The sequence below is a fragment of the Dendronephthya gigantea genome, unplaced genomic scaffold, assembly GCF_004324835.1.
Source record: "Dendronephthya gigantea isolate DGI-Jeju-01 unplaced genomic scaffold, DenGig_1.0 000078F, whole genome shotgun sequence".
NCBI lineage: Eukaryota > Metazoa > Cnidaria > Anthozoa > Malacalcyonacea > Nephtheidae > Dendronephthya > Dendronephthya gigantea.
In genome coordinates, this window is record NW_021163088.1 from 996,607 (window position 1) to 1,022,258 (window position 25,652).

At 35.9% G+C, this 25,652-nt stretch overlaps 1 protein-coding gene across 1 annotated transcript; it reads left to right on the forward strand.

The window, feature by feature from the left end:
* Positions 1 to 688: 688 nt before the first annotated feature.
* On the forward strand, positions 689 to 8,395 carry LOC114532166 (elongator complex protein 4-like). Its single transcript, XM_028553743.1, has 9 exons — positions 689 to 878; positions 2,599 to 2,634; positions 3,168 to 3,289; positions 3,786 to 4,045; positions 5,474 to 5,561; positions 6,720 to 6,890; positions 7,348 to 7,456; positions 7,786 to 7,892; positions 8,273 to 8,395. Exons 1-9 carry the CDS (start codon positions 752 to 754, stop codon positions 8,393 to 8,395), a joined length of 1,143 nt encoding a protein of 380 aa, XP_028409544.1. The 5' UTR covers positions 689 to 751.
* Positions 8,396 to 25,652: the final 17,257 nt, after the last annotated feature.

A 25,652-nucleotide genomic window follows, 5' to 3' on the forward strand; every position in this document is an offset into this window, starting at 1 on the left:
TCGATTAAGCGCCGCTACTCGAATAAGCGCCGCTGTCGAATAAGCGCCTATTTAGGAAGATATAAATTAACGCTAAAAAATGTAGAAATAAACGATTCTTTATTTAAACTCGTTAATCCTAACATTTAAACTATTGAGAACGGCGGCCAGTATTGAAACTAAAGTTTTCTTGTCGAATATCTCTCACAAACGGGCTCATATGACAGTTCTGATACTTTAAAATTTTCCTTCTTCCTAATTAACTCCGTGTCTAACACTTGGGCATGTCGTTGATTCGCCGTATATGCTGTGAACTTAGCGGGAATCACCAGCCCAACTTCGCGCTTTCTTTTTCCTGTAACATCTACCAAACGTTTGTTCGATTCATCGGCCTTCAGAAAATAATCTATTTGCTCTCTTTGAAATAAGCGCCGCTGTCGAATAAGCGCCGCTGTCAAATAAGCGCCGCGTCTTTAAATCGATATTGGGAAGATTTAGAACGAGGATGTGAACGTCAAAGAGAACATGAAAATGACGAATAAATGGCGTGATGCGTCCAAATTATGGACATGCCACGTCATTTATTCGCCATTTTCACGTCGTCTCTGACGTTCACGTCCTCATTCTAAATCTCCCTATTTGCAATAAGCGCCGCGGCGCTTAATCGATCATTTACGGTATAGCACACTGGTTGTGGTTTGTCTTTTCTGTGTTCTCTCTAATGCTTCGTGAATTATCAAGGATGAATTTACCATTATTGGCAGAGTAGAAAATGGAATCGAGTTTCAAGAAGAAAAGTAATCGTGGTCACTCCAGTTATCCTGCAGGAACTAAAATATCTTTACGTAATAATCAATTATTGATTTCTACAGGAGTACCTTCTCTGGATAGTTTGTTAGGTAAATATAAATGTTATAAATAAACTATTGTACTAATATAATATGTTATAATACTTTGTTGCATCATCATGTAGTATATGTGTAATTGATTTGTCTTAATTATCGCACAATGCTAGCTATATGAGATATCTCCCTAATTTGGATATGGGCTTATGTATTAGCCAATTTCCTAATGTAAGTTCAGGCTGGGGGGTTTCATCAAGGAATGTCTATTTTATGAGAAAGATTGGTTAAATTAGGTTTGAGCAAGGCACCACCATGGCTGGTCCTATTACTTTATAATTATTTAAACCATTATATTTAAGTCATATTTCTTATTTAAACAATTTATTGTTTAAATCATTTACTGGAATGTTAAATGAAAACACTGGCTGAATCAGTTATATTTTTAATACAATTTTGCAAGCAGCAACAACTAACAACTATATACATATGCATTTTTCTATGAAATTGCATCATATCAATGTGGCAACAATTTTAAAATCACCATCATTTGCCTCGCTTCCTCAAAGGTACCCTTGCAGCTAAGCCATACCCTGGCATTTGCTAAGACTATTACCCTATATGTTGCAGTGACTTTAGATTTTAGATTAAACCATTTAAGTAATAACATGTCAATGAGATGCTCTTGGCATTGCCTAAAGTACTGTGTCTAAAAATGTATTCAACCAAGGGATATTTCAAAAATACTTGTACACAATATTTTGCCAGGATTACCCTGAATTCATTGGCGTTAGATTAATTGTTTTTATATAACTCTCGAAATACATACAATTAAGAAGTTGTACATAGCACACTGTAGGCATGCAAACATATATTCCCCGCTTATTTGTTAAACAAAATTTGTGACAGAAACTAAAGGTTAGGAATAATTCTACCCAGTATTAATTAGTATATTAAAGTATGTACATGCACCTTTTATGCTAAAATGATGAAAAGGTTTTTCCTTAACAATTGTATACATATGCTGTCAAAATAAGGGTTATTTCCAGATATTGCCAGTAAATAGCTGAATAAAAGCAACCTGGGTAGTGTATGTAACATCGAAAAGACCATATGACCATAGATTTGCAAATTTATGGCAAATCCCCAAAAGCCCCATTTACACTATGCATTCAGGCCTGGGGCTATGGGAGGAGGAGTTGTTGTAGTGTCACACCCCCCAGAAAGTTTATTCTGAGGTTCATTCGGTAAAATTGCTATTTTAGTCGGTAGACTAATATTTTTGACTATACTATAAAGAATATTGTTGATTACTCGCAGATGGTAAATATCACTATGTCATCCTGTGTCTACTCTCTGCGTAATTACTATCGACCGAGCAATAGAAACTTGACAAAGTATCATCCGGAGTGTAGTCAGTACAAGTCTATCAATCAGACAGTTTAGATGACCTTCACCCCTCCCCCCAGTGAAATATCTGAGGATAGCCCTGTATGCATTATTCTTAGTTTGGTATGAAAAATGTAGGAAAGATAAAGATTGTTTAACAGCTGGTCAAATTTCATCCCTACCAAGTCTAGTGGTTTATACTGCGGCAATTTTTGCATCGGTATCAATCCTGAAATCTACATAAGATAAAGTATTTTATTATGTTCATAGTTACATATAACTAATAGTGAACAGTTTTCAATTTCATAGTTCTAACTGATATAATCTCTAAGTACTACTGTATTTCTACGACAGTGATTCATTTATTTATTGACTGTATTGCTTGTAGGTGGTGGTCTTGCTGTTGGAACAGTGTTGTTAATTGGTATGTCATTGATTATATTATATATTTTCAGCTGATTCAAATGAAAGTGTCCTTTCAAAATCCCATACTTTGAAACTCCAAGCATATATTACAAGTGACAATGACTTTTCACCTATTGGTGTTCATTATTGACTTTGAAAACAATAAATTTCTAAACAGTGGCGTAGCCAGCGTGCGGTTTTGCCCCGCTATGTAAATTTCGTGTTATTATAATTATTCATTTCATTGTTTTGACAGTCAATGAACACCAAAATATTAGCATAGGAGGACAAATCGTCAGGCTGGCTACAGTACGCTACTGTTTCTAAAGTAGTGGGGACAAAATCGTCATGCTGTCTACGCCACTGATTTAAAGTGGGATTGAAATTGCCTCTAGAGCATTAATATCGTATATGTCATATTGTGTTACCTCTATAGACGTCGAATTTAGTCGTTTGTAGAGGAATTTTACACAAGTCTATGTAATTAAATCACTAAGATATTTCATGTTTTAAACCGGGAGTCCCAAGCTGAATTATTTGCCTGTATTTTAGAGGAAGACAACTATGCATGTTATTCCAAGACATTACTCAAGTGTTTCCTTGCTGAAGGTGTTGTATCAAGACATTCCTTGTTCCTAGCCACTGCAGGTCATGATCCCGAGGAGATATGGAAGGTGCAATAGCTTTTAATAGCCTAAAATGAAACATTTTCTTGTTGGAATAAATCTTGAACCATGAAAATTTATTTATATATGCAAAGGCATCAATCCATCTAAAAATTTGGGATGGGGAAAAACGTTCAAAATGAATTTTATATTAGCTAGATTAATGTCAATAATGAAGTATGTATTATTTTCAGTCAGGGGTGGATCCAGCACTAGTGCATTAGTTTGCATGACACAAGAAAACTGCTAAAAATAACCACTTTGTTTTGTTATGCAAATTTGTGCCCTAGTGTTGGATCCACCCCTGTTTTCAGTCATAGAAGAGCGAATGTGAATAGGTCTGAGGCCAATGATTGTGTTCAAGAAGCAAATTCAGCAATGCAATGCTAAAATGGATTGTATAGCTTTAATGTCTTACTATTATTTAACATGTAATATGGATGGTAGAGGGATAATTCGATATAATACTGAATAAAGTATCTATAATCGTTTATGTGTTTCTTAGAATTTGCCCTGTGCTGTTGATGACGTTAACGAGACTGGGGCATCTGACGTGAATAAACCGCCAGAAGGCGATCAATCCATGAAAATTGCTTGGAGGTATGAAAACATGCCCAAAGTCCGCCCAGCCGCTGTGAAATTTGGCCACTTCTTTGACTTTACAAAAACTGTGGATGTTTCAAGAATAAATAAAGTTTCTAAATACGAATATAAGTCAAGAGACACCTGGTCAGGACAAGATGGAGATTCGCAATGCCAAACAAGGTACAAATCTTTAATTGGAATGTTGGGAGGTGCATACCTTGGGCGCTTACTTTTTTCCTCAAGTGGGGAATCGGATATCAGATATTCCGGTTGGAAAAGCAAATGGTACAAAGAATTTCCACCGAAATTTTAGATTCCCGAAGGTAAATGGTGATTAGCACCCCTGGACTTTTTCTTAGACCTTTGGGAAAATTAGAAAACATTCCCTTTTGATATTAAAATAACGAAAGAGTTTACAATCGTACTTACCAAGATAATGTGAAACAGCAAATGTGTCGACTGCAAATGCCATATCAATAGCTCGTTTACATTCTCCTAAAATTAAAGTGAAAAGTAAACTTTAGTAAAGAAAAACCCCAACAAAAAAGAAGAAAGGATGTAATAGCAGAAATAATAATAACTCATCCACAAAATAGACTCAGAGAAAAATCCTACTTGAATACTAGGGTTATTAAAAAAATGCATTCATGATTCGTCTGATATTCAGCACTCTAAATTCCTGATAAGATGACGGATGATTCTCTATTCTCTCCCGCCAAGAATCAAGCACCTTCCCCAATGAGGATGAACAATAAACGAGGCATGACAGTTTTTGCACATTTCCAGTTTTATAAAGTCGTATAAACATATCAAAGATAGCCGTCACGCAGGCTGCATGCTGAATGGCGAATTTTTCATATGCACATAATTATGCAAAAAGCCCTTCACAATATCAAAAAGCGAGGATGTACGTGCATGAACATTTTAACGCACGGTGGTGTATGGGGAATATTATTGAACCGAAAAACATCGAAGTTTTTTGCAAAATATGCTCGCGTTCGGGTCGACAGATCACAGATATTAGACACTATAGGCCATGTTACACGTTTTCTTGAAACTTGCAATGCACTTCTAAGAGATGTAAATTAGTGAAAAGCCTTTCAGAAGAAAAGTTCATGAAGAGTAATAAACAAAAAAGTTTCGTTGTTCCCAAATTTACGTCTCTCAAAAGTAGAATTGCATTGCAAGTTGGGAGAAAAATTGCACCGTGTAACAGGGCCTTAAGATCGATGTTTATGGTGAACCGCTATCCGCAAACGGCAAACTAAAATTCGTATTCCTCATTTGATAATTAGCTGTTTTTAAAGTTGTGAAATCTTGACCATGGAACTTTAAGCAGTAAAATTGTGAACTAAGCTGTCGAAAACCGGTAAGGTTCACTTTCAAATGTGGTTTAAAGTTTGCCGTTCCCACGTTCACCGGTTTGTCGTTAACGTCAGTCTTAAGGTCACCATTACGTCGACCTTTATAATTCCTAATGTCACATGTACTTTAACAACAACTGTTTTATTGTATTCTGTCCATATATTTGTTGTATATTTAACCTGTTACATTTGTGATGGATAATCGTTGCTTATCAGAATTAACGATTAACGTCATTTCTTGCAGATCGTCATTAAATCCGGAATATCGAAATTTGTTAAACTCGATAAGAAAAGTAATTGAGGAAAATGGTCATTCTACTACTAACAAAGAGGTTAGCACTCTTCATATTACGATCATTCTATTACCCTTCGGTGCTAATTAATAATTAACAGGTTCCCCTAGTATGCACTTAGGATAATTTTTCATTTCTATTCCATTATTCTACTGAATTCACATCGTAGCTATATCTTTTGCTTTCTCGACACGTATACCATATCAAAACGCATGTACGTACCGAGCCGTTAATTTCCGAGTTGTTGCATGGATATGAATTCATTTTAAAACTATATATTGGTGCAGCTTCATGTATAAAAAACATTATGATTTTATGAGAAGTTAGAATGCAATTTAGCCGGGCAGGGTCGCAGCTTCTCGCAAAAATGATTTTCATTGGCTGTAGATAAAGCAGGTACAAAAGCATTGCTTACCAAAAATCTATCCACTACAGTCTCTTTCTTCCGTCTCTTTCTTTCTGTCGAATCTCGACACCATTTTAGCAAACTCGCTCTCTCGCCGGCTTCAAACAAATGTGAACATTCTTTGAAAAGAATTTGCTGTTTGACAGTGACTTGCGCCTCACGTCAGCATGTTGCCTTGCTTTCTGGCGAAACTCGTTGATGTAGTCGTTAATTTTTAATAAGAAACTGATTTACAAATAATCAAAATGACAAGCAAATCACAGAAAAATACATAGGAGACATAGGGTGCTTTCCTTTAGGTGGTCAAAATGGTCAGACCGGTCATATTTTGAATTGAAATAGAGTATTTCGTTACGAATACAGCGGTGAAGCTGCATTTCCCGTGCTAGGAAGATGTAAATAACGATATACATGAATGCAGAGTTCTTAAATCACTCTAAAATACCAGTATTTTGTCTGTACTGAAATACAACAGGACCGGTCTGGCCGTTTTTACCGTATAAAGCAAAGCGCCCATAGTTTAAACATGGGGCTAATGTATATTTTGACTGGATTATAACTGGATTTGTAACGGAAGAAGGGGGGAGAGGGGGTTCCAAGCAGCGAATGATGTCCTCCTTACGAAACTATTTGGCATGATTTAAGAAGCACAAACAATAATTTTAATAAGATCGGTAAAATCGGTACCCTCTTTCACCATGATTTCTGCATACTACGAAAATCAGCGCCCACTCCACTGGCGTGATAAAAAACATGAAACTATAATGGCTGTAATGCTAAATATTTTGTAGATCAAAGATCGAGTTATTTTACGAATTGCAATACAATCCCTGGAATCTCCGTTGTGGTGTAACCATAGTGATGAAGATCATTCATTAACGATGTTCTTGTATTATCTCAGAGGAATATTAAGATCTTCCTTTGCTGTTTGTTTGATCACAATTCCTTCTTATATTCACCAGGTGAGATGAAGGTTCATTTGCTGAAAAAAATTCTGAAAATTGTCGTGGGCAATATGTCGTGGGTTTTCTCACAACCAAATTCGTAAATTTTTTGATGTTTCGACGAAATGTCGATTTCACGTAATTCAAGACAACTGTCAGAAAAAAGTGACAGTGTCATAAAATAGCGAATGCTATTTTCCTGCTTGATGTTCATGTGCGAACTCTCCCAGTTAACTCAAATATATCACACCGTAAAGAAACATTCTTTATATTATACTCTGAAATGCGCGGCAACTACAGATGCTCTTTATAATTTAAAATCATTCTCATGCACGGCCCAAGAAGAGTAACACAACACATTCAACGCGTCATGAAAAGAGAAATTAGAAAATGAATGCGATAATAACTTTGGCATTAAAGTCAAGGAGCTGAGATAAAATATCATACCATGCACGTATTTTACTATTTTTTTTAGGATTTGACATTTATCAATCGTGTTGAAAGACTCTGTGACACCGTAGTTAAGTTTGAGTCATTTGCAGGATCAGAGAAAGAAACGAATCCAATATATAAAGACTATCACGGTATATGCTTTTGTGTTGGTTGAAAAAATAGTTGCATGGTATTATTGTTTCTTTGTACGTTTGCCAAAATACTTAACACTTATTTATAGCGAAAGCAATAGAAGATGAGAAGATATAGGTTGTTATTTACATCGGAAATTGTGATGACGTTCTTTTTGTTTTTACCTGGTGCATGTTCAACTTTCCTATCATAACTACCGCTTTATCCGTAACATTGATTAACTTCCGTGCAAAAAATGTCCAGTGATGAATATTCATAAGCATTTTCGAAAATTAACTGCGCCAAACCGAATTAACTGTTTACTAATTCTCTCGAAATAATTGTGTAGGTTTATTTCATATTGTTCGTCTTCCAAGACTCAATTCTCTGACAAGCTTTATGCCCGAGACGTTGGATCTGGCGTTCAAACTTCGCCGAAGAAAATTTCTCATCGAGGTAGTTGTTTATGATGGTACCATAGGTACAATTTTGGGGGCCGTCACGCGTTATTTATATTGTATCCGAATAGTTTGTAATATTTCTGAAACATTTAACATTCAGTCATGAAACTATGTGACGCGTGTTGATACAGCTATTTATTGCTGTAAAGCCTGGATCACCGACAATAGCCATCGCCAACCGTCGGTGAGATATGAGAGCCTGGGACCGGTTCTATAAAACGCTTAACTACATTTTGCGTTGTTAAATCTTAGTTAACTCAGAATTCTGATTGGTCAGCTCTGTCACCAACTATAGCTAAAAGTTAACTGCGCTTTTATACAACCGGCCCCAGGCCGAAGGATTTGCTTCGAACAAAGATTTTGTTCTATTTTTAGAAGTTACATCTTCCGCCTGACGTTGGTGAAATCTCAAGTGATGGACGGAAAGATCCACTGTCTAAGAATACTGGGGCATATGGTTGCGGAGCATCACTGGGTGGCAGCAAGTTGGATTTTTAGGAGACAAATTGACGATCTTGTGATGCATACAACCCTTGTAGAAGATGCAAGGATAAGATGCAAGGATGCATTGCATGATGCATACAACCCTTGCAGAAGAACATGATATCAAGGAAACGTGTGATTTTTATCCCACAGTGGTTCTGCCACAAACGACTATACCCCCGCTCGTTCTACACGTTCTTTGAATGGTAGTGGAGAGACTGCTTTGAATAGGTGACGAAATCTTGGTTCATCACAGCTATAGAATTATTTCATGTTCTCTAAGACATTCATCTATGTTTTCTAACGTAGAATAAATGAGTGAGTGATTAAAACTAAAACAGTTCAAACACGATCCTGCAAGGGTTTTAATCCTAAAGAGCGGTGGCGGACCTACAGGTCCTCCCCACTTTAGGAGTAGGAGGGGGCGAATACATAATTGCCCCCTACACTTTTTATACCATAATGTCTTTTTTCAAGAAATGGGCTTCACAAATGTAAACTTGAAAATCAAAACACCATTAACATTAGAAAATTCAATATAAAACAACGAACAAATAAAGAAATTGGAAGCCGACATTGAGCTGTACAAACAGACAAGTGGAACTAATCACATTAGATGAGCTTGAATGAACACATTTCAATTTTCATGACAAAGTGATCGCAAAAAATCGATAGCGCTACATTTTGCACTGAATGGAAATCCGCCTTAATGTTATGCAAATAACCAACGATTATCGACGATCAGATCGCGATCTTTCTATCAGCAATAATTCATTCTGTTTCTTAACGAGAGATATGTCAATCTCGCCTCATTTGGTAAAGCTACATATAAAACGTGGAATCCGCAAAATAGATTTTGTTATGCTGCTTTATCATAGAGTTCCATCGAATTGTTTCAATTAATGACCATTATAGGAGCTGATTATAAAAAAAAATTGTTGTCATACGTTATAAATACTGACTGCATTTTTCCAAACTTGTATTTCAATATAATAATAATAGTTACTGCATACATATAATAATATTAATTACTGTATTTTCCATGAAATTATTGCTTAAAAGCAATTGCTTTTTTCTAATTGATTAATTCTTTGCCGGGGGATACTTTGTTTGTAATCTTATGACTATAATGGTTACCATTCAGTATCTTATTGTTTTTTTTCCCCGAGCCGGTGCGGAGCACCGTGCGAGGGTACTAATTCCGCTCGGATATTTACACCCACGATGTGCAAAAGCGAAATCAAAGTTGTCCGCCATTATGCAATGGACCTCACGCCATGGACGGTCTTCTACGTTATGCGCATGCGCCAGTGTAAACTACTAAGCTCTTGATTGGTCGAGACAAATATTTGTATTTTTAAACCTGCATAACTGTCATTTCGCAAAATTTTGAAGAAACTTATAAATATATTTTCATATTATTTATATTTTCATAAATATGGAATATATATATTTTTTAATTACATTAGAGGGAAACTCGAATGTGGTGAGGACTTTTTACGGTCTAACAAAAAAAAAGACTGAATTTTCGACCGAATTCAACGTGTATAATGAAGTCGGAAGATTTTACACTGGATAATAAGACCCGGCACAGGTATAAAAAGTCATTCTTTTGTGGTAAACACAACTTTAGTATTGTCAAACGTATTTCACTACAAATCTGAATGTGTTATGTGATTGACGACAGTATAATTTCATTTATAAACTCCGTTTTATCAAAATATTCGCGTGCAAAAACCAGTCGAGGTGTAAACATAAAACTTCGGAAGTCGTATGAGACGTCTGATGTTATATTTCATGGTAATTAATAATTAAAATAATTTACCATAACAGTGACTATAGATGAGTAACTTAACTTCCAGAAAATGGTTAGAATCTTGCCGTATTTTTGCCTTTTTTTCACAAAAATATGAGGGTAAACTTTGATTCTTTGAAAATATACGGCCGTTGTGATGTTGGTTGCGAGTTGCTAATGACTACAGTGCTTCCGCTTCCAGAAATATATTTCCATACTTCTCTTCTCACATACCAACAATACCAAGTACCCTCCAAACACCCCAACCCACACAAAATTTTCCAACTATTATGTCACCATCCCTATGCTTAACTAATCTCGCTTAAACGAGGCGAGGGGTTGCTGCATGCATGTATTTCTAGTACTTAGTAATTAAGTGACTTCTAAGGAAACCAGACACAGTACTAAAATGCGGTACCCGCAATGGTCGCCTGGACGTCCGCCGTTTTTACCCACATTAACAACCAGCCCCCCTAGCCTGCATAATTAACAGCGCGCGCTTACGAGGCCTGGGACTAGGCTGATCAACAACCTGCATTAGGAGACCCTGGTTACGAGGTTGCCTGCATTTTCCTGTCGGTCGAATACAAGTGTCAACTCTCGTTCACCTTCCGTATATAAAGTCAAAACTTAGCCTGTGCACAGACTGTGATTTTGATATATCATATATGACAGTCTGTGCGCAGGCCATGGAGCTTGGCCCTGGGGACGAAGATGTGCGCAGGCTAGTCAAAACTGTATCAAAGTGAGTTTTGTCAACAGTACAATTTCGCTTGTCTTTCAAAGGCCATGCATTTATCGCTAGAATACTGTTGTTTAGTAAAATTAACATCTGACACCTGGTAATTTAGTTTCTCGCGCTGAATCGAATGCTGCTATTTTCGTCTTTACTGGGTGCATAAAACCGGAGATACGACGCAATCGTGACAGTCCGAGATTAAAATTGAAAAGAAAACATTCCTCGAAAAAGAGAATTCTGGAAACGTGCAAGAGATATAAATTCCTAGCATGTGCAAGGAATTTTTACTAGAAGATTAAGGAAACGTATTGATATGAACAAACTAACAAACTCACAGGCAGAATATAATGCGGTGCCATACTTGGCGCGGGCACTGCAATATGAACTCAAAGATCCCAGGATGCTCCACGATTTCAGATTCCATGTTTCACACCATCGCTTTTTGCTGATTAACATGCAGATAAAAAGCGGCGTCATATTTCTTCGTGAATCTTGAACTGAGAAGAGGTCGAACAGGCTACTGCTCTTTTGCTTCCTGCATCAGCGTATATATATATTCAAGTATAAGCACTGAGCACTGAAGATCTGTCATTATTTGCAAATCGGGATCTGGTGATCAAAATTTACCCTTCAGCTTATAAGGTAGGAAGTTGTTATGGAATATACTAGCTACGAAACTGAAATGATATATTGTATTGCTACAATTACAAAGGGTTCTTTCCTCCTAGGTTTTTTACTCATATAGTCATCGCAAATCTTTCGCTCAAACAAGTATCATACTATATGAGTATATCTCAGTCAGCGCAAAACGCGAGGTTGACGTACTTAATTGTAATTCATAATGTCTGTGTTACTTTGGACTTTGTATAAATAAGTTTAAACGTTGCAATATAATGTTAGTTCACGTTTTAATTCATTTCGAAATCAAACTTTTAACGTCTTTAAATGAAGTATGTTAGCTATCCTTAGTGAATCTGGAAATATAGAAACACTGTTTAGGGATTGCCCCTTTTGTTTAGGGATTTCCCCTTTTTTAGGCATTTAATTCAGAGACATACATACACAATATTTGTTTATTTTTTGTGGATTGGATACAGAATCTAAGCTAGCAGTACCGCATACTATCTTATGTTTATTAAATTTTGCGAATAAAAAGTGTATTTTTATCGAAATTTTGTTAAACAGAGGCGGGATGCAATTTACTATGAATACAATGAAGAATTGGGGAATGCGGGAATAGGGGATACGGGAATGCGGGAATTGGGGAAATGGGGAATATGCGGAAGGAGGGAATAGGAGATTGGGGGAACAGGGGAATGGGGAAGTGGGGGGAGAGGGAACCGGTGAACGAGTTTTATTATTATTATTATTATTATGATGATGATGATGATGATGATGATGATGATGATGATGATGATGATGATGATGATGATGATGATGATGATCATCATCATCATCATCATCATCATCATCATCATCATCATTATTATTATTATTATTATTATTAGTCAGTGGGGGAACCGGGGAATTGGGGAACAAAAGAAGGGGGAAACAGGCGGATGGGGGGAACCGAGGAATGTGGAACCAGGGAACTATGGACTCATTGAGCAGCTAACTAGTAGTGACAGCCTTGAGCCTAAAAGGAACAACTGCTAGTCAGCTAGTGTATATTATCCACATCATAGGCGTGTATACAATATTACGGCTCTCTGCATCTACGATGCTAATTACAAATATATATTTATTGTTTTTAATTAATGCCAACCTGGCAAGTGTTAATTGTTATTGTGAAACTCAGGCACTCTTGTATTAAATTTCACCAAAGTGAAAAATCATAATATACATGCCGGTCTTAATAAAAAGAAAACTATAAATAGAATAACGGTATTGTTGTGTGCTAGTGTGTTCATTTAGTTTATATAGTCAACATATTGGCTCTTTCCCAATCAGCATACGAAGCTTAAAATCTTATAAAATCTTGGCAATATTAATGAGTCTCGTCTCATTCCTTGGTAGGAAGTCTCAGGCCTACAGCTAGTTATATGAAAACATTATATCAAAAAGTATTTTCCCTATATACTATTTAACCCTAGCTTTAAAAATTACTAGTATATTCAGATAATCAGATTGGTTTACTCCACTGATTTTAGACAACAAACTTTTTGGGAAACATATAATCATTATGATGAATATGTTTTGTTGAAAGAAACATTTTTGGTCACAGTGAAACAACAATGTGCATTTTATGAATAACTTGGTAATTAAGTAATAAGCAATGTTTGCACTTTATAATTATTAAATACTTGATAAGAAATCTAGATATTTGCTGTATGAACCTCAAATTGCCATACAAACATTGCAATACTAAATAGTATGTATGTATATTACCTTTTTATGACATTTATTGGAATACATAAAAACTTCCTGTACTACAACAAATATCTAAAATGCTTTAGTTGATTATATATGTATATATATAGGAATAAGAAATGTGTGTATTACACTGGCAATGGGTCAATATGGCATGCTATTCCAGAAATGAATTCTCCGAATGTTAGTTTACCATATACACATGGGGAGCAGGAGAAATGGGGAATCGGCAGAACCTGTTTCCAGGGGAACGGAGGAACAAGAGCATGAGGGAGGGAGCCACGGATGGGGAGCGTGGGAAATGAGAATTCCCCGGTGGCTCTGTTCCTCCATTGCTCATTTCTCCTGCTCCCCATGTGTATTATGTAATTAAGGCAAACTAACATTTGGAGAATTCATTTCTGGAGTAGCTTGCCATATTGACCCATTGCCAGTGTAATATATACATTCCTTATTCCTATAAATACATATATAATCAAGTAGGGCATTTTAGATATTTATTGTACGTATATAGTACAGGAAGTATTTACGTATTACAATAAATGTCATAAAAAGTTAATAATACATGCATAGTATTCAGTTTTGCAATGTTTGTATGCCTATTTGAGGTTCATATACAGCAGATATCTAGATTTCTTATCAAGTATTTAATAATTATAAAGTTTAAACATTGCTCATTACTTAATTACCAAGTTATTCATAAAATGCTCATTGTTGTTTCACTGTAACAAAAATGTTTCGTTCAACAAAACATATTCTTCATGATTATATGTAGAAGTTTGTTGTCTAAAATCAGTGGAGTAAACCAATCTGATTATCTGAATATGCTAGTAATTTTTAAAAAGTTAGGGTTAAATAGTATATGTGACCTTCCACGGGAAAACATACGTTAACGCTATTTCGTTCGTTCGAAAATATCGTTCGTTATCCGTTCGTTTGCCGTTCAAACGCTTGAAGCGTTCGTTGAAACGATTTTCGAGATCGTTCATCGTTCGAAATTGCCCGTTCGAACGCTTAGGAAAAAACGTTTGAAAATTGGTCCAAAAGCGTTCAACCATTTGAATTACGGTTCGTTGAAACGTTTGCCGGAATTTCGTTTAATCGCATTGGATTTGGTTCAACATATTAGATTAAACATTTGCAATGTTACAACATTGTAGAAGAAAGCGCAGAATGTGCTACACAGAAATACTCCCAGAAACGTATTCAGTTCCTTAGTAGAAGGCTTGTAAAGGAAATATCGTTTTAGCGTAATCGAATGTATTTTTTGTGCGCTTCATGTTATGGTTTATGCTTAGCGTCATGCAGACAGAAGGCTATTAAGGGCCTGTATACACTAGTGCGTTTTCGTTTGTATGCGGTTTCGCAAGACCGAAAACGCATCGATCGATTCGCGTTCACACTACCGTTTTCGTAGCGTATTCGACTGTTCACACTAAAACGCTTGAATACGATGATCGGATCGTAGTCTGACGTAAAACGTTAATTTGCGCATGCTCGGCATTTGTTTAGTCGATTATGTCTAGTTCTTCGCAGCAAAATAAACCTAAAAAGAATGCTAATAACAACAAGCAGGAGGTGTTCATATGGTAGAAGGCCCAGATAAAATGTATGTTCGTAAGACAGCTATTTGTCTTCGGTGTGAAGCCATCATGGCGTTATACAACGCAACATTTAACTGCAAACAAACAATTATGTTTGCTAGAAGCATGAGAAACTCCATATCGTGCTCGTCCGCCTTTTTTGGTTGGAATTATGCCGCGGATAACGGACTTAAGACCTTGAAATTAGTGGCAATCACTGGTGGCAATCGATGCGTGTGACGTAATCGTTTTCAAAAGTATCGTATTCAAGTGTTCACACTAATACGATATGTATGCGTTTTCATTTGTATTCACTTTCAACAGCGTATTCAAATCGATGCGTTTTCGGTGAATACGCTGAGCGTATTCGAGCGTATTAGTGTGAACGGAAGGCCTAAACGCATCGAAATGTATGCGTTTTCAAACGAAAACGCACTAGTGTAGACAGGGCCTAAGATTCAGTGCATGCAATTATTCCATTAGCGTCAAATTTCACGTCTTAAGCTTTCTTTCAAAAAATTATCGTTTTTTGAATTTCGGTAATGCACTAAATGGTTAGAATTTGTGCTTTACTATACTTCTGTAGCTTCCATAAGCCAAATTTCACCGCGCACCCAAACAACTCGCAAGCCATATATTAGCATTACGAGCCATAATATGCCTTGGCAAGGTGCTAATTAAGTTGCATAATTGTCGGAAGTCTTTAAATGTAGGTAAACAGACAAAACCAGATTTTAAAATGAATTGAGGGATTTTGCGTGTTACATATTAATATCGTACTTGTAAACCATGTGTATATAGCTAATTTATTTACATCTGATAAACTTATCTAGCTGGGCCTCCGTACGAAGCAGCTACTGATTAAAATCTATTCAAAATTAAGGACCGCATCCTAGGACGGACATTTCAGCTTGAAATTCGTTGTTTTTAATGCAGTCTGACATAGCTACAAATTATACAACAATTGAAATACCCTAGCTAATATTTGAAGGCATAAATACAGTGACCTAACGCGCGTTCGGTAGGGTTACGAGGAGAACTAAGAGATCCCCATTTATTGGGGGCCAGGATAGATAACGCAACATCATAGTATTAGCAAAACGTGATTTATGACAAACAGCGAATTAAGGGACCCCGCAGTACCAAGTATACCTCAAGACTCCATCCTCGGCTCTGTTCGTTACGCCACTGCATGAATATCATAGCAATTTAAATATGTAGGTGCATCTGGTCTAAAACTGGAGCCGGAGCAACAAGATCCTCAGTGCCCCGCTTACAAAATTGTCTTATTTCCTTAAAAAGGTATCTTTGTCTCCCCAGATCTAAGCCATCTGGCTCGATCGTTGCTGGCATGTTGAAAGGTGGCAATTGCATAAATATAACTTATGGCATAAATATAACTCATGCATTGTAAATATTTATTTAAGACTCTTAATTCACAAAAAAATACTTCATATATATTGATATATGCACATTTCAGCACAATTCACTCTCCATGTATATTTTGGTTGTAATTTGATTTCTCTCGACTTGCTCCTCGAATCGGAAACGTGGAACGCGGAAAAGGCTCAAATCGTATAAATGATAGAGACTGTATGAAAGTTATGAACCTATATCAATGATGTTCATTGTGTGACATTGTTTATTACAAAAAAAATTCCGTGTTTTGTGAGGTTGAGTTTTGCGCTATGTTTTAAAGTGCGTGCAGTCCTTCCTTGCGCACAACTGGGCTGACACAAGCCCAAAGGGCAAGTTGCCAGGCTAACGTTTACAAACATTTAAGTTTGACCTTTCAGATATTTTGCTACATATATTTCGCTATATATAATTCATCAGAAAAGGAGCATTTGAATTTATCTTGCTTGGACAAAATATCAGCTGTTGGGCAACAGGAAAGTTTTCACTAATTTTGATTTGGGTTCCCTTGATTAGAAATTACATTCCGGATATTAAATTGCAATTATGCATGGTCATTGCACCTTGACGCCTGCCAGCTAGAGCGGCAAAATGAGCAAATTTCAAATGGCGTCTATCAACTGTTTATGCGTACATGTGCACGCGGGTAAAGATCTTTACCAATAATTTCGCGAAGACTATCCCAAATATTTGCTGGATATTAAAATCAATGGGAGAGTCAAGGCGTTTTAACACGTGCATATAAAGGTATGAACACTAAATGAAACATTAGCTATGATACAAGGAAAGTCATGACTGGGCCACTTTATTAGGGCGCTTGCAATTATTTTCCTCCAAGCCTTGAAATCAGGCTTATCGATGAAATCATCAACAGAATTCGTATATTCCCTTGAGTGTATTTGCTTGGCTAAACTGTAGCTCTCTATTGACCATGCATATATCGAAATATGACACGCATTCGAAGTAAGATTTCATATAGATGATCATGCAATTGTATATAACAAGACGTTCTCAATTGCATTTTATGTATATGTTAACGCGAGTAAAATGTATTCGGATATATTAAATGCGCACAGCAATATAACCCTTTAGATTGCTTATCATGGCCGGTGGAATCAAGTTGGGCCACGATCATCCAATCATTCCGAATAAACATGACATGAAAGGTTGCCAGACCTTCAAAATGGCTTGGCTGAGGTTAGAAAGTTGTTAGCTTGGGCCGTGGTGGTTAATACAATTTATAGGATGCATTTACTTACATTGAAAAAGCAATTGTTTACAAACTTTGCTGACATTTTTCATAAAAAAAAGGGTAGATGCTACCTCGAAATATATATAATTATATGATGTAAAAAGATTTCGCCAGACAAAATGGATTAATGCTTTCATGCATGTCTTAATTAATCTTGATTAGTTAATTTTACTGTAAGCAGGAGGCACAAATTGTGTCACAAGTAGATGTCTCGAAGATGTTGAGGATCGTTTGTTTCTTAAAATGGTGAGTATAAACTCCCCTGTGCATGCATTTGGCATTGTCGTTTCTATATGGGCGGCAGCATTGCTATATGCTTTGGAAAAAAATATTTGCACTCTGTGATTTAAAAACCCGGTTTCTATATGGGCCGTCTGCTATTGCTATATGCTTTAGTGAAAATACTGTGCAATCTCTTCTTGCTGCCGGGGTTGAGTATTAAGTTGTTTTGCAGGGCGGAACTGAATTCGGACCTTCGGGATTGCGGATTGCCGCAGTGGTTTGAAATGAAGATTTCGAAAATTATCCCATTAATTTACGCGTTCTATTTCTTTAGGTCACTATTGTTAGGCTCATGCAGGTAGCATAGGTATTTACGCAGTTAACTATGTAAATGGTCGAATATTTGGGGGAAAAAATATTTCCTGATGAATATAGTGTCCACCAAGAATTTAGTTAGCTAATTTAATATCACAAGTATTGATTAGCGATATACTGGTTCATAAGTCATAACACATGCATATGTGATCGTATGGTCACAAAACATATCACTTATATGAAAAAATATGGCGGCAGAAATAAGAACATTGCAGCTTTAGCTTTGCGAAGAAAATATGGCGATGGTGCATGCAGTCAATAAAATAGATTATTATCAAATTTTAAAATATTCTTAAGGTATAATGATGCCCTTAGTTGCTACTGACAGAACTGTGTATAGGCGACATTCCGCGACAAGCTTGACCGCAGCTAGAGCTATTGCTGCACGGAACATATTGCAAGTGTGCACTAGGTAAATATCCAAGCTTATATTTTAAATATTTTATTACCGCCGCGCAATGCATTGCTAAAATTTAAATGTGGATTTGCACGTGTATAAATGGTTTGGATATTTAATGTAGTGGGCTATTTATACCAAAAAGTTTTGACAGCATGCAAGCACACGTTACTAAGCTGGTTTGCATACAAACGAACTTTGCGTATGCGATATTCTGTATTAATGTCTGGTTATCATCTGTAAACAACTTGATCCTTGCGCTAATTAATTTAGTCGTTTGCGCGTCAAAGAGTATAAGCAATAGTGTACAATGGAATCTCTTGTGTTTAGTTTAACATAAAATATGTATCCAGTATATAGCTGAAACTCAACCAAACTGAGACGGTGACTAATGACATTGCCTATGATATTATTATCGAAGCCAGGCCATTTATGGCAATCTTTGTTTACTCTCGGTTTAAGCCGTGTTAATAAAACGGATGTATGCATGATGTGTTTATATGTCCTTAACCACCCATCCATACATATAGTTTGTCCGTGGAGAGATTTACAAAATCTGTAACGTTGTTGCAAATAAACACGCGCTGAATATTTTGATGGGTATAGTTGCAGATGATGCATTGATTAATTTGACATAATGATAATAATTTGTACTAATAACTGAAGGCTTTCTAACGATTAATAAACCCGAATTTTGATGCAAAATGCAAATGTGTATATGTATATAAAGTATAAAATAATGTGATTTACGTAGTTTGGCTAATAAATTTAGTTAAACATTCAAATGAAGGCATAGATTATATGTACACGCATACTTGCGCCAACACATGTTAGGTGTTTGAAAATATTTCCTATTCTTTTAATTACTCAATAATATCTTGCGTCAATCATACGCGCAACAGGCGTTCAGACTAATTTGTTAAAACCGTTCATAAACATAAATCGTTCAAACGGCTTCAGATTGAACGTTTATTTATCCGTTCGTATTCTCGACTTTAAACGTTCACATTTTTAGCTGAATTCGTCAAAACGTTTTTTGGGTTCGTTGAAACGTTATTACAGATCGTTCACTACCCGTTCGTTATCCGTTCGTTTTGCCGTTTCAACGAAATATCGTTAACGTACGTTTTCCCGTGGAAGGTCACATTTTATGATATTTGAAAAAATTCATGCTACATGGAACAACCATTATTGCCTGGATGAAAATAATGGAGTTTCAGTCCAAACTTTTTATGTTAACGTCCCAATCTAAAAGATTCGCGAATACTTTTTTCAGATTTGAAAATACCTTGCATCAGTTATTCCATATCGTAAAAAAAATGGAAAGTATTCTGTCTTAAAAAAAAATAATAAATTCCGCTTGAAAGGCCCACCACTGTGATCTTCCGAAGTCGTAAAACACATCGTGCTTTTGATTAAAGCCTGGTTTTCTTCATGCTTGGCTTTTCACGATACATCAGGGTTCCAGTAAGATATTTTCATGTCTTTCAAAATGCTTATAATCGTCTTCTATATGCCGAAAAAATTGTTAAAGATTCTTTTCGCAACACCAGAAAATTCAGGGCGATACAACACCATAAAGAAAATGAGACAGCGATCAGCCTTATTGCCATGGAGTTTCAGTCCAAATTTTTTATCTAATATTTTAAATATTAGATTTGCTAACACTTTTTTTGGATTTAAATATACCTTCCATCAGTTAGTTCATTTGCTTAAAAAAATTGATAATAAACTTTCCTCCAGAATAATAAATTCTGTTTGAAGGGCGGGTTATATTTGATCTCAGGAAGTGGTAAAACACTTCTTTACATTGATTAAAGTATGTCTTCTTTCATACTTAGCTTTTCGTGATATATGACCGTTCGGGTAAAACATTCTAATGCGTTTCAAAATGCTTACAATCATCTTCCATAAGTAGGTGAAGTAGCGAAGTTGTGTAAGTGAGTATTGCTGGAAAAAAAACCCAAGTCGACGTCGGAGCCTGCATAAGGCAGGTAATTGTTTTGGATAATTTTTATGGGGGTTATATTAAAAAACCCTAATCTGTTGTAGAGAAAAGAGTTAAGAAACGTTTCACAACGTAGTTTCTTAACTGAAGTAATTTTATATCGTCCCGATTTTTTCACTTCTTTTGTGTTTTTAGCATAGAAATAATAGATATAGAATGCTTACTTATCACGAATACGTACGTGTCCCAAAATTTTTTTCTTGCTGTGCTCTTAAAAATGCGCCATTTTGAATCTTGCGAGGAATGAGAAATTTTTCAAAAAAACTTTTAATTCAAAACTTAAATTTTAGGTAAAGCATATTTTACAGTCAATTATTAGCACACAGAGGCAAAAATGCCAAACCCAGTTCCGCATTAAGTTGCAGAACAGAAAAAAACCCAGAAAAACAGAAAAAGCAACAAGCGATAATGGATAATCGAGAAAGAGGCGATTTTCACTGTTGTGCACACAAAAACAAACCACCGGCCTATCGCCGTATATATTCATTGTTATGTAGAAAATATATTTAGTAGAGAATAATGTTTATTGTAATAGGTTGTCAATTATTATTGTCTAGCGAATTCTTTAACTGTACTTTGTTTTTTAAGGATTTTTGCCAGGCGCGTACCGAGAGGTTTCCACTTGGGGGGGTGGGGTATTCCAAGATTTACCGACGAAATCCACAAAACAACTGCGCATTCGTACGTATATATGGTGCGATACAATAATGGAATTATGTAAGTGGTGTAAAACTTGTCGTTTTTGGAAATCACGATCATGAGTTAACTTTGGAAGCACTAAAGCGAAGAAGATAGAGTCATGCGCATTTTTATTCCAATTTTCTTTTAATCGCGGATCAGCAAAGACACTGCATGTTATAGTTGTAGATGATCATGAAGTGACGAATGACGATGCTTGTATGTATGCGACAATGCGGCAAATATTTATATTTTGTTTTATTGTCTTTTTGATTGTATTGTTATTCTTATGATTTTGCCTATTAGTTTTTTTCGTCCCGTGAGTATCCGATGGCCGTACGATGTTTGATGCCACGAATTCAAAAATTACCGAGCGCCCTAGTTTAAAAACCGACAACTATCAATTCGGTATCAATTGACCGACCATTTTAAAAAAGTTAGGGGGTGTTACACCCCCCACACCCCCCACACCCCCCCGCTCGGTACGCCCCTGATTTTCGCTTTTTTTTACATGCAACCGTTTGTTTACATAAATTGTTATTTCGCTTCAACTTGATTATTTGTCGCATGACCTTGCTTTAATGCAACGATAAATAGTTAAAAACCTTTTTGCCTAGCTACGAAAAGCATATCACTCTGTATAGATCTTTAACAGGTTTCTACGTAAAATTGAGCCATTTCTGCATAAATAGTTGAAGCCGTGGGAAGAGAAATGACTATGACTATATTTTATTTCGCCACTCGCGCATTTTCTAAATAAATAAGAACACATAAAGCGCGTTTAATATAATCAAAAACATCATTTAGCGTACCTCAGTACCGTACTGCAGAGGTGATCAAGTATTAATTATGTACTCCATGCACACTCTAAAAGTTATGTCTTGTCTTTGTGTAGGTAATTTTCACTTTTCACACAATAAATACTGCGTTATAATGCGTCTACAGCGCAGCAAGATTCCATTTTTTCCGTATTATGACTTATATGTACGCTTCAAACAAGATTGATCGAAAGCTAGGAACAGCTATCAGACTCCATCAGTCAATTCATGAAACAATGTAGTCAAAACCAAAACCAATCAATGCTCCAGTGCGTGACAAAAAAAAACAAGCTTTTCTCTCAAACTCACTCATATTCATATCTCGCTCGTCGCGACCGCGCACAAAAAACTCCTCACAGGAGTCTGAAACGAGGAAAAATGGCCTTATAAATCAGCCATCTTTGGAGACAAATTTTTTTCAGTACGCATTCTATGTCTATTATTTTTATGGTTTTTAGGTACAGTATTTTCGTTAAAACAACTTTTTCTTAATCTGTAACGTTTAAAAAAAGACAACTCGCGCACATTTTGAAAAACCGACTTTATCAAATATGGCGCAATAATCCGAGGTCTCGTTGACTACTTTTTGCGTTATGCGCATGCGCAAAATAGGAAGGAATAAAGACAAAACGTCAGTATTTCAAAGAGAACGTGAAAAACGTAACTGTCATTTCGGGAATTGTTTTGAAAAAGCATTGGACTTTATACGAAATAAAATATAGAAAAATACTACAAAGGTAAAAAATTATTCCGTTATTGCTGAAATTAGGATACAGTTTAATTGGGATGTATCAGCCACTATTTTATTCCTACGTTTTAAAAAATCAAAGATTTGAATCAAAATTTCAGCCAATTCATTTATTTCATCCTACTCTATTACTATTACGTTTCCGGCAAATTATTTTGATGCGTTTCAAAATGCTTATAATCATCTTCCATATAATGAAAAAATAGTTAAACATTATTAATTTTTCGCAACACTAGAAAATTCAGGATGATACAACACCATAAATAAAATGGGACAGCGAACAACTATTATTGCCAGGATGAAATGGAGTTTCAGTCGAAACTCTTTTTGTTCCCCATCTAAGAGATTCGCGAATACTTTTTTTTTGGATTTGAAAATTGTTGCAACGCTTAGTCCATGTCGCAAAAAAAAATGAAAAATATTCTTTCCTAAAAAATAATAAATTCCGCTTGAAACGCCCGACACTTTGTTCTTCCGAAGTCGTAAAACGCATCGTAGTACCGACTAAAGGATGGCATAATCATCTTCTATATGCTTTAAAAAAATAGTTTAAGATTCTTTTTGCAACACCAGAAAATTCAGGATGTACGACACGATAAGTGAAATGGGACAGCGAGTAGGTAGGAGTGTCAGTCCAAAGTTTTTATGTTCCTGATCTAAAAATTGCTGACAATTTTTTTAAGATTTGAAAATACCTTGCATCAGTTAGCCCATATCCTGAAAAAATTGGAAAATAATCTTTCTTACAGAATATTAAATTTTGTTTGAAGGGCACGTTATATTTCATCTCACGAAGTGGTAAAACACATTGTGACATTGATTATAAGCATTTTTTATGCTTAGCTTTACGTTATACCTATATGAGGGTTCCGATAAAATATTTCAATGCTATTCAAAATGCTTATAATCATCTTCTATATGCTATAAAAAAATAGTTTAAGATTCTTTTCGCAACACCACGCAGAAAATTCAGGATGTACAAGAGGATAAAGGAAATGGGACAGCGGGTAAGTTGGAGTATCAGTCCAAAGTTTTTATGTCCCTGATCTAAGAGATTTGTTAACACTTTTTTTAGGATTCGAAAATACCTTACATCAGTTAGTCCATATCCTGAAAAAATTGGAAAATAAGTTTTCCTCGAGAATAATAAATTCCGTTTGAAAGGTGCATTATTATCACATCAAACATTATTATGTTTGTTATTATATAGATATTCAGTTTTATAATTTTATTCGCAACAGACGTTTGACAGACGTGCGCTTTAATTCTCTGTGTTGTATACGTTGTAAAGTATCGTATTTCATTCTGTCTGAAGATTTCTTTAAAATGAAGTCGAAATTTTTACTCTCAAGATTGCTTTATTTACGTATCGAATTGTTCGTTTTATCTTTATATATATAAACGAATAATTTTAATAATGATAAGAGACTATGGTAATAATATAGAAGGGGCTAGTAGCTCAGTCCATTCCTGGTTTTACAGATTCCAGCTTTTCTCATTCCTGGTTTTACAGATTCCGCCTTTTCTCATTCCTGGTTTTACAGATTCCGGCTTTTCTCATTCCTGGTTTTACAGATTCCGGCTTTTCTCATTCCTGGTTTTACAGATTCCGGCTTTTCTCATTCCGGGTTTTACAGATTCCGGCTTTTCCTATTCCTGGTTTTACAGATTCCGGCTTTTTTCATTCTTGGTTTTACAGATTCCGGCTTTTCTCATTCCTGGTTTTACAGATTCCGGCTTTTCTCATTCCTGGTTTTACAGATTCCGGCTTTTCTCATTCCTGGTTTTACAGATTCCGGCTTTTCTCATTCTGGGTTTTACAGATTCCGGCTTTTCTCATTCCTGGTTTTACAGATTCCGGCTTTTCTCATTCCGGGTTTTACATATTCTGACTTTTCTCATTCCTGGTTTTACCGTTCCCCGTTCCTTTCCCCGATTCCCCGTTCCTTGTTTTACAGATAGCCCTTGAGGCAAGTTCTTCTTGTATACTTTCATTGACACCCCCAAAAAAACGCTAATGTCAATACTAATCAAACCTGTCACTCTCGACTACACTACACGCTAATGTCAATACTAATCAAGCCTGTCACTCTCGACTACACTACACGCTAATGTCAATACTAATCAAACCTGTCACTCTCGACTAAAACCGAAGAGTAAAGTTCATGAGTGATGACATGACGACAGTTAAGCACTATCTTCTCGACCGAAAATGAAACAACTCAATAACATATATTATTTTACATACAACACAGTTTAATAGTAAAGATTCTCTTCACATGCAGTATTACTATATTTCGTAATAAACTTATCATGCCGAAAAAGCGATATTAAATTAATGTGGCATAATAGCTAAACAATTACGTGTTTGTTAATTTCGAAACTTGATTAGCCTAAAGCATTTACAAACGCATTTGACGACAAATATTCTTTCTCGGCCTAGCGAAATGCGAACTCTGCCGCATGGAAAGAACACGCGAGCTCCTCAGATGCAACTCCAACAGGGATTGCCAAGACCGATCAGTCGATTACGAAAGAGAAAACTGCATCCTCGAAACCATAGCAACGGTCTTTCGATTTATTTATAAAAACACCTGCAATGTTTCCCTTTAAATTTCTTCTGTTGTACGATGTAGATCCAGTGTATATGATTATTGACAGGATGAATACTAAGACAGAATAAATTAAAGACTTCAATTGCTATTGGTTGTGGATTTTCAAAGTATAATATATTTCAATAAAAATCAACCAATCCGATAGCAAATTATGAGTGTTGTACAATATATTCTGCTCCTTCTCCGGGCCTACATTTCTAGAAGAGGTTATATGCAAATGCAAAACTAAATAAGAATTTTTAAGAATACTACTTCA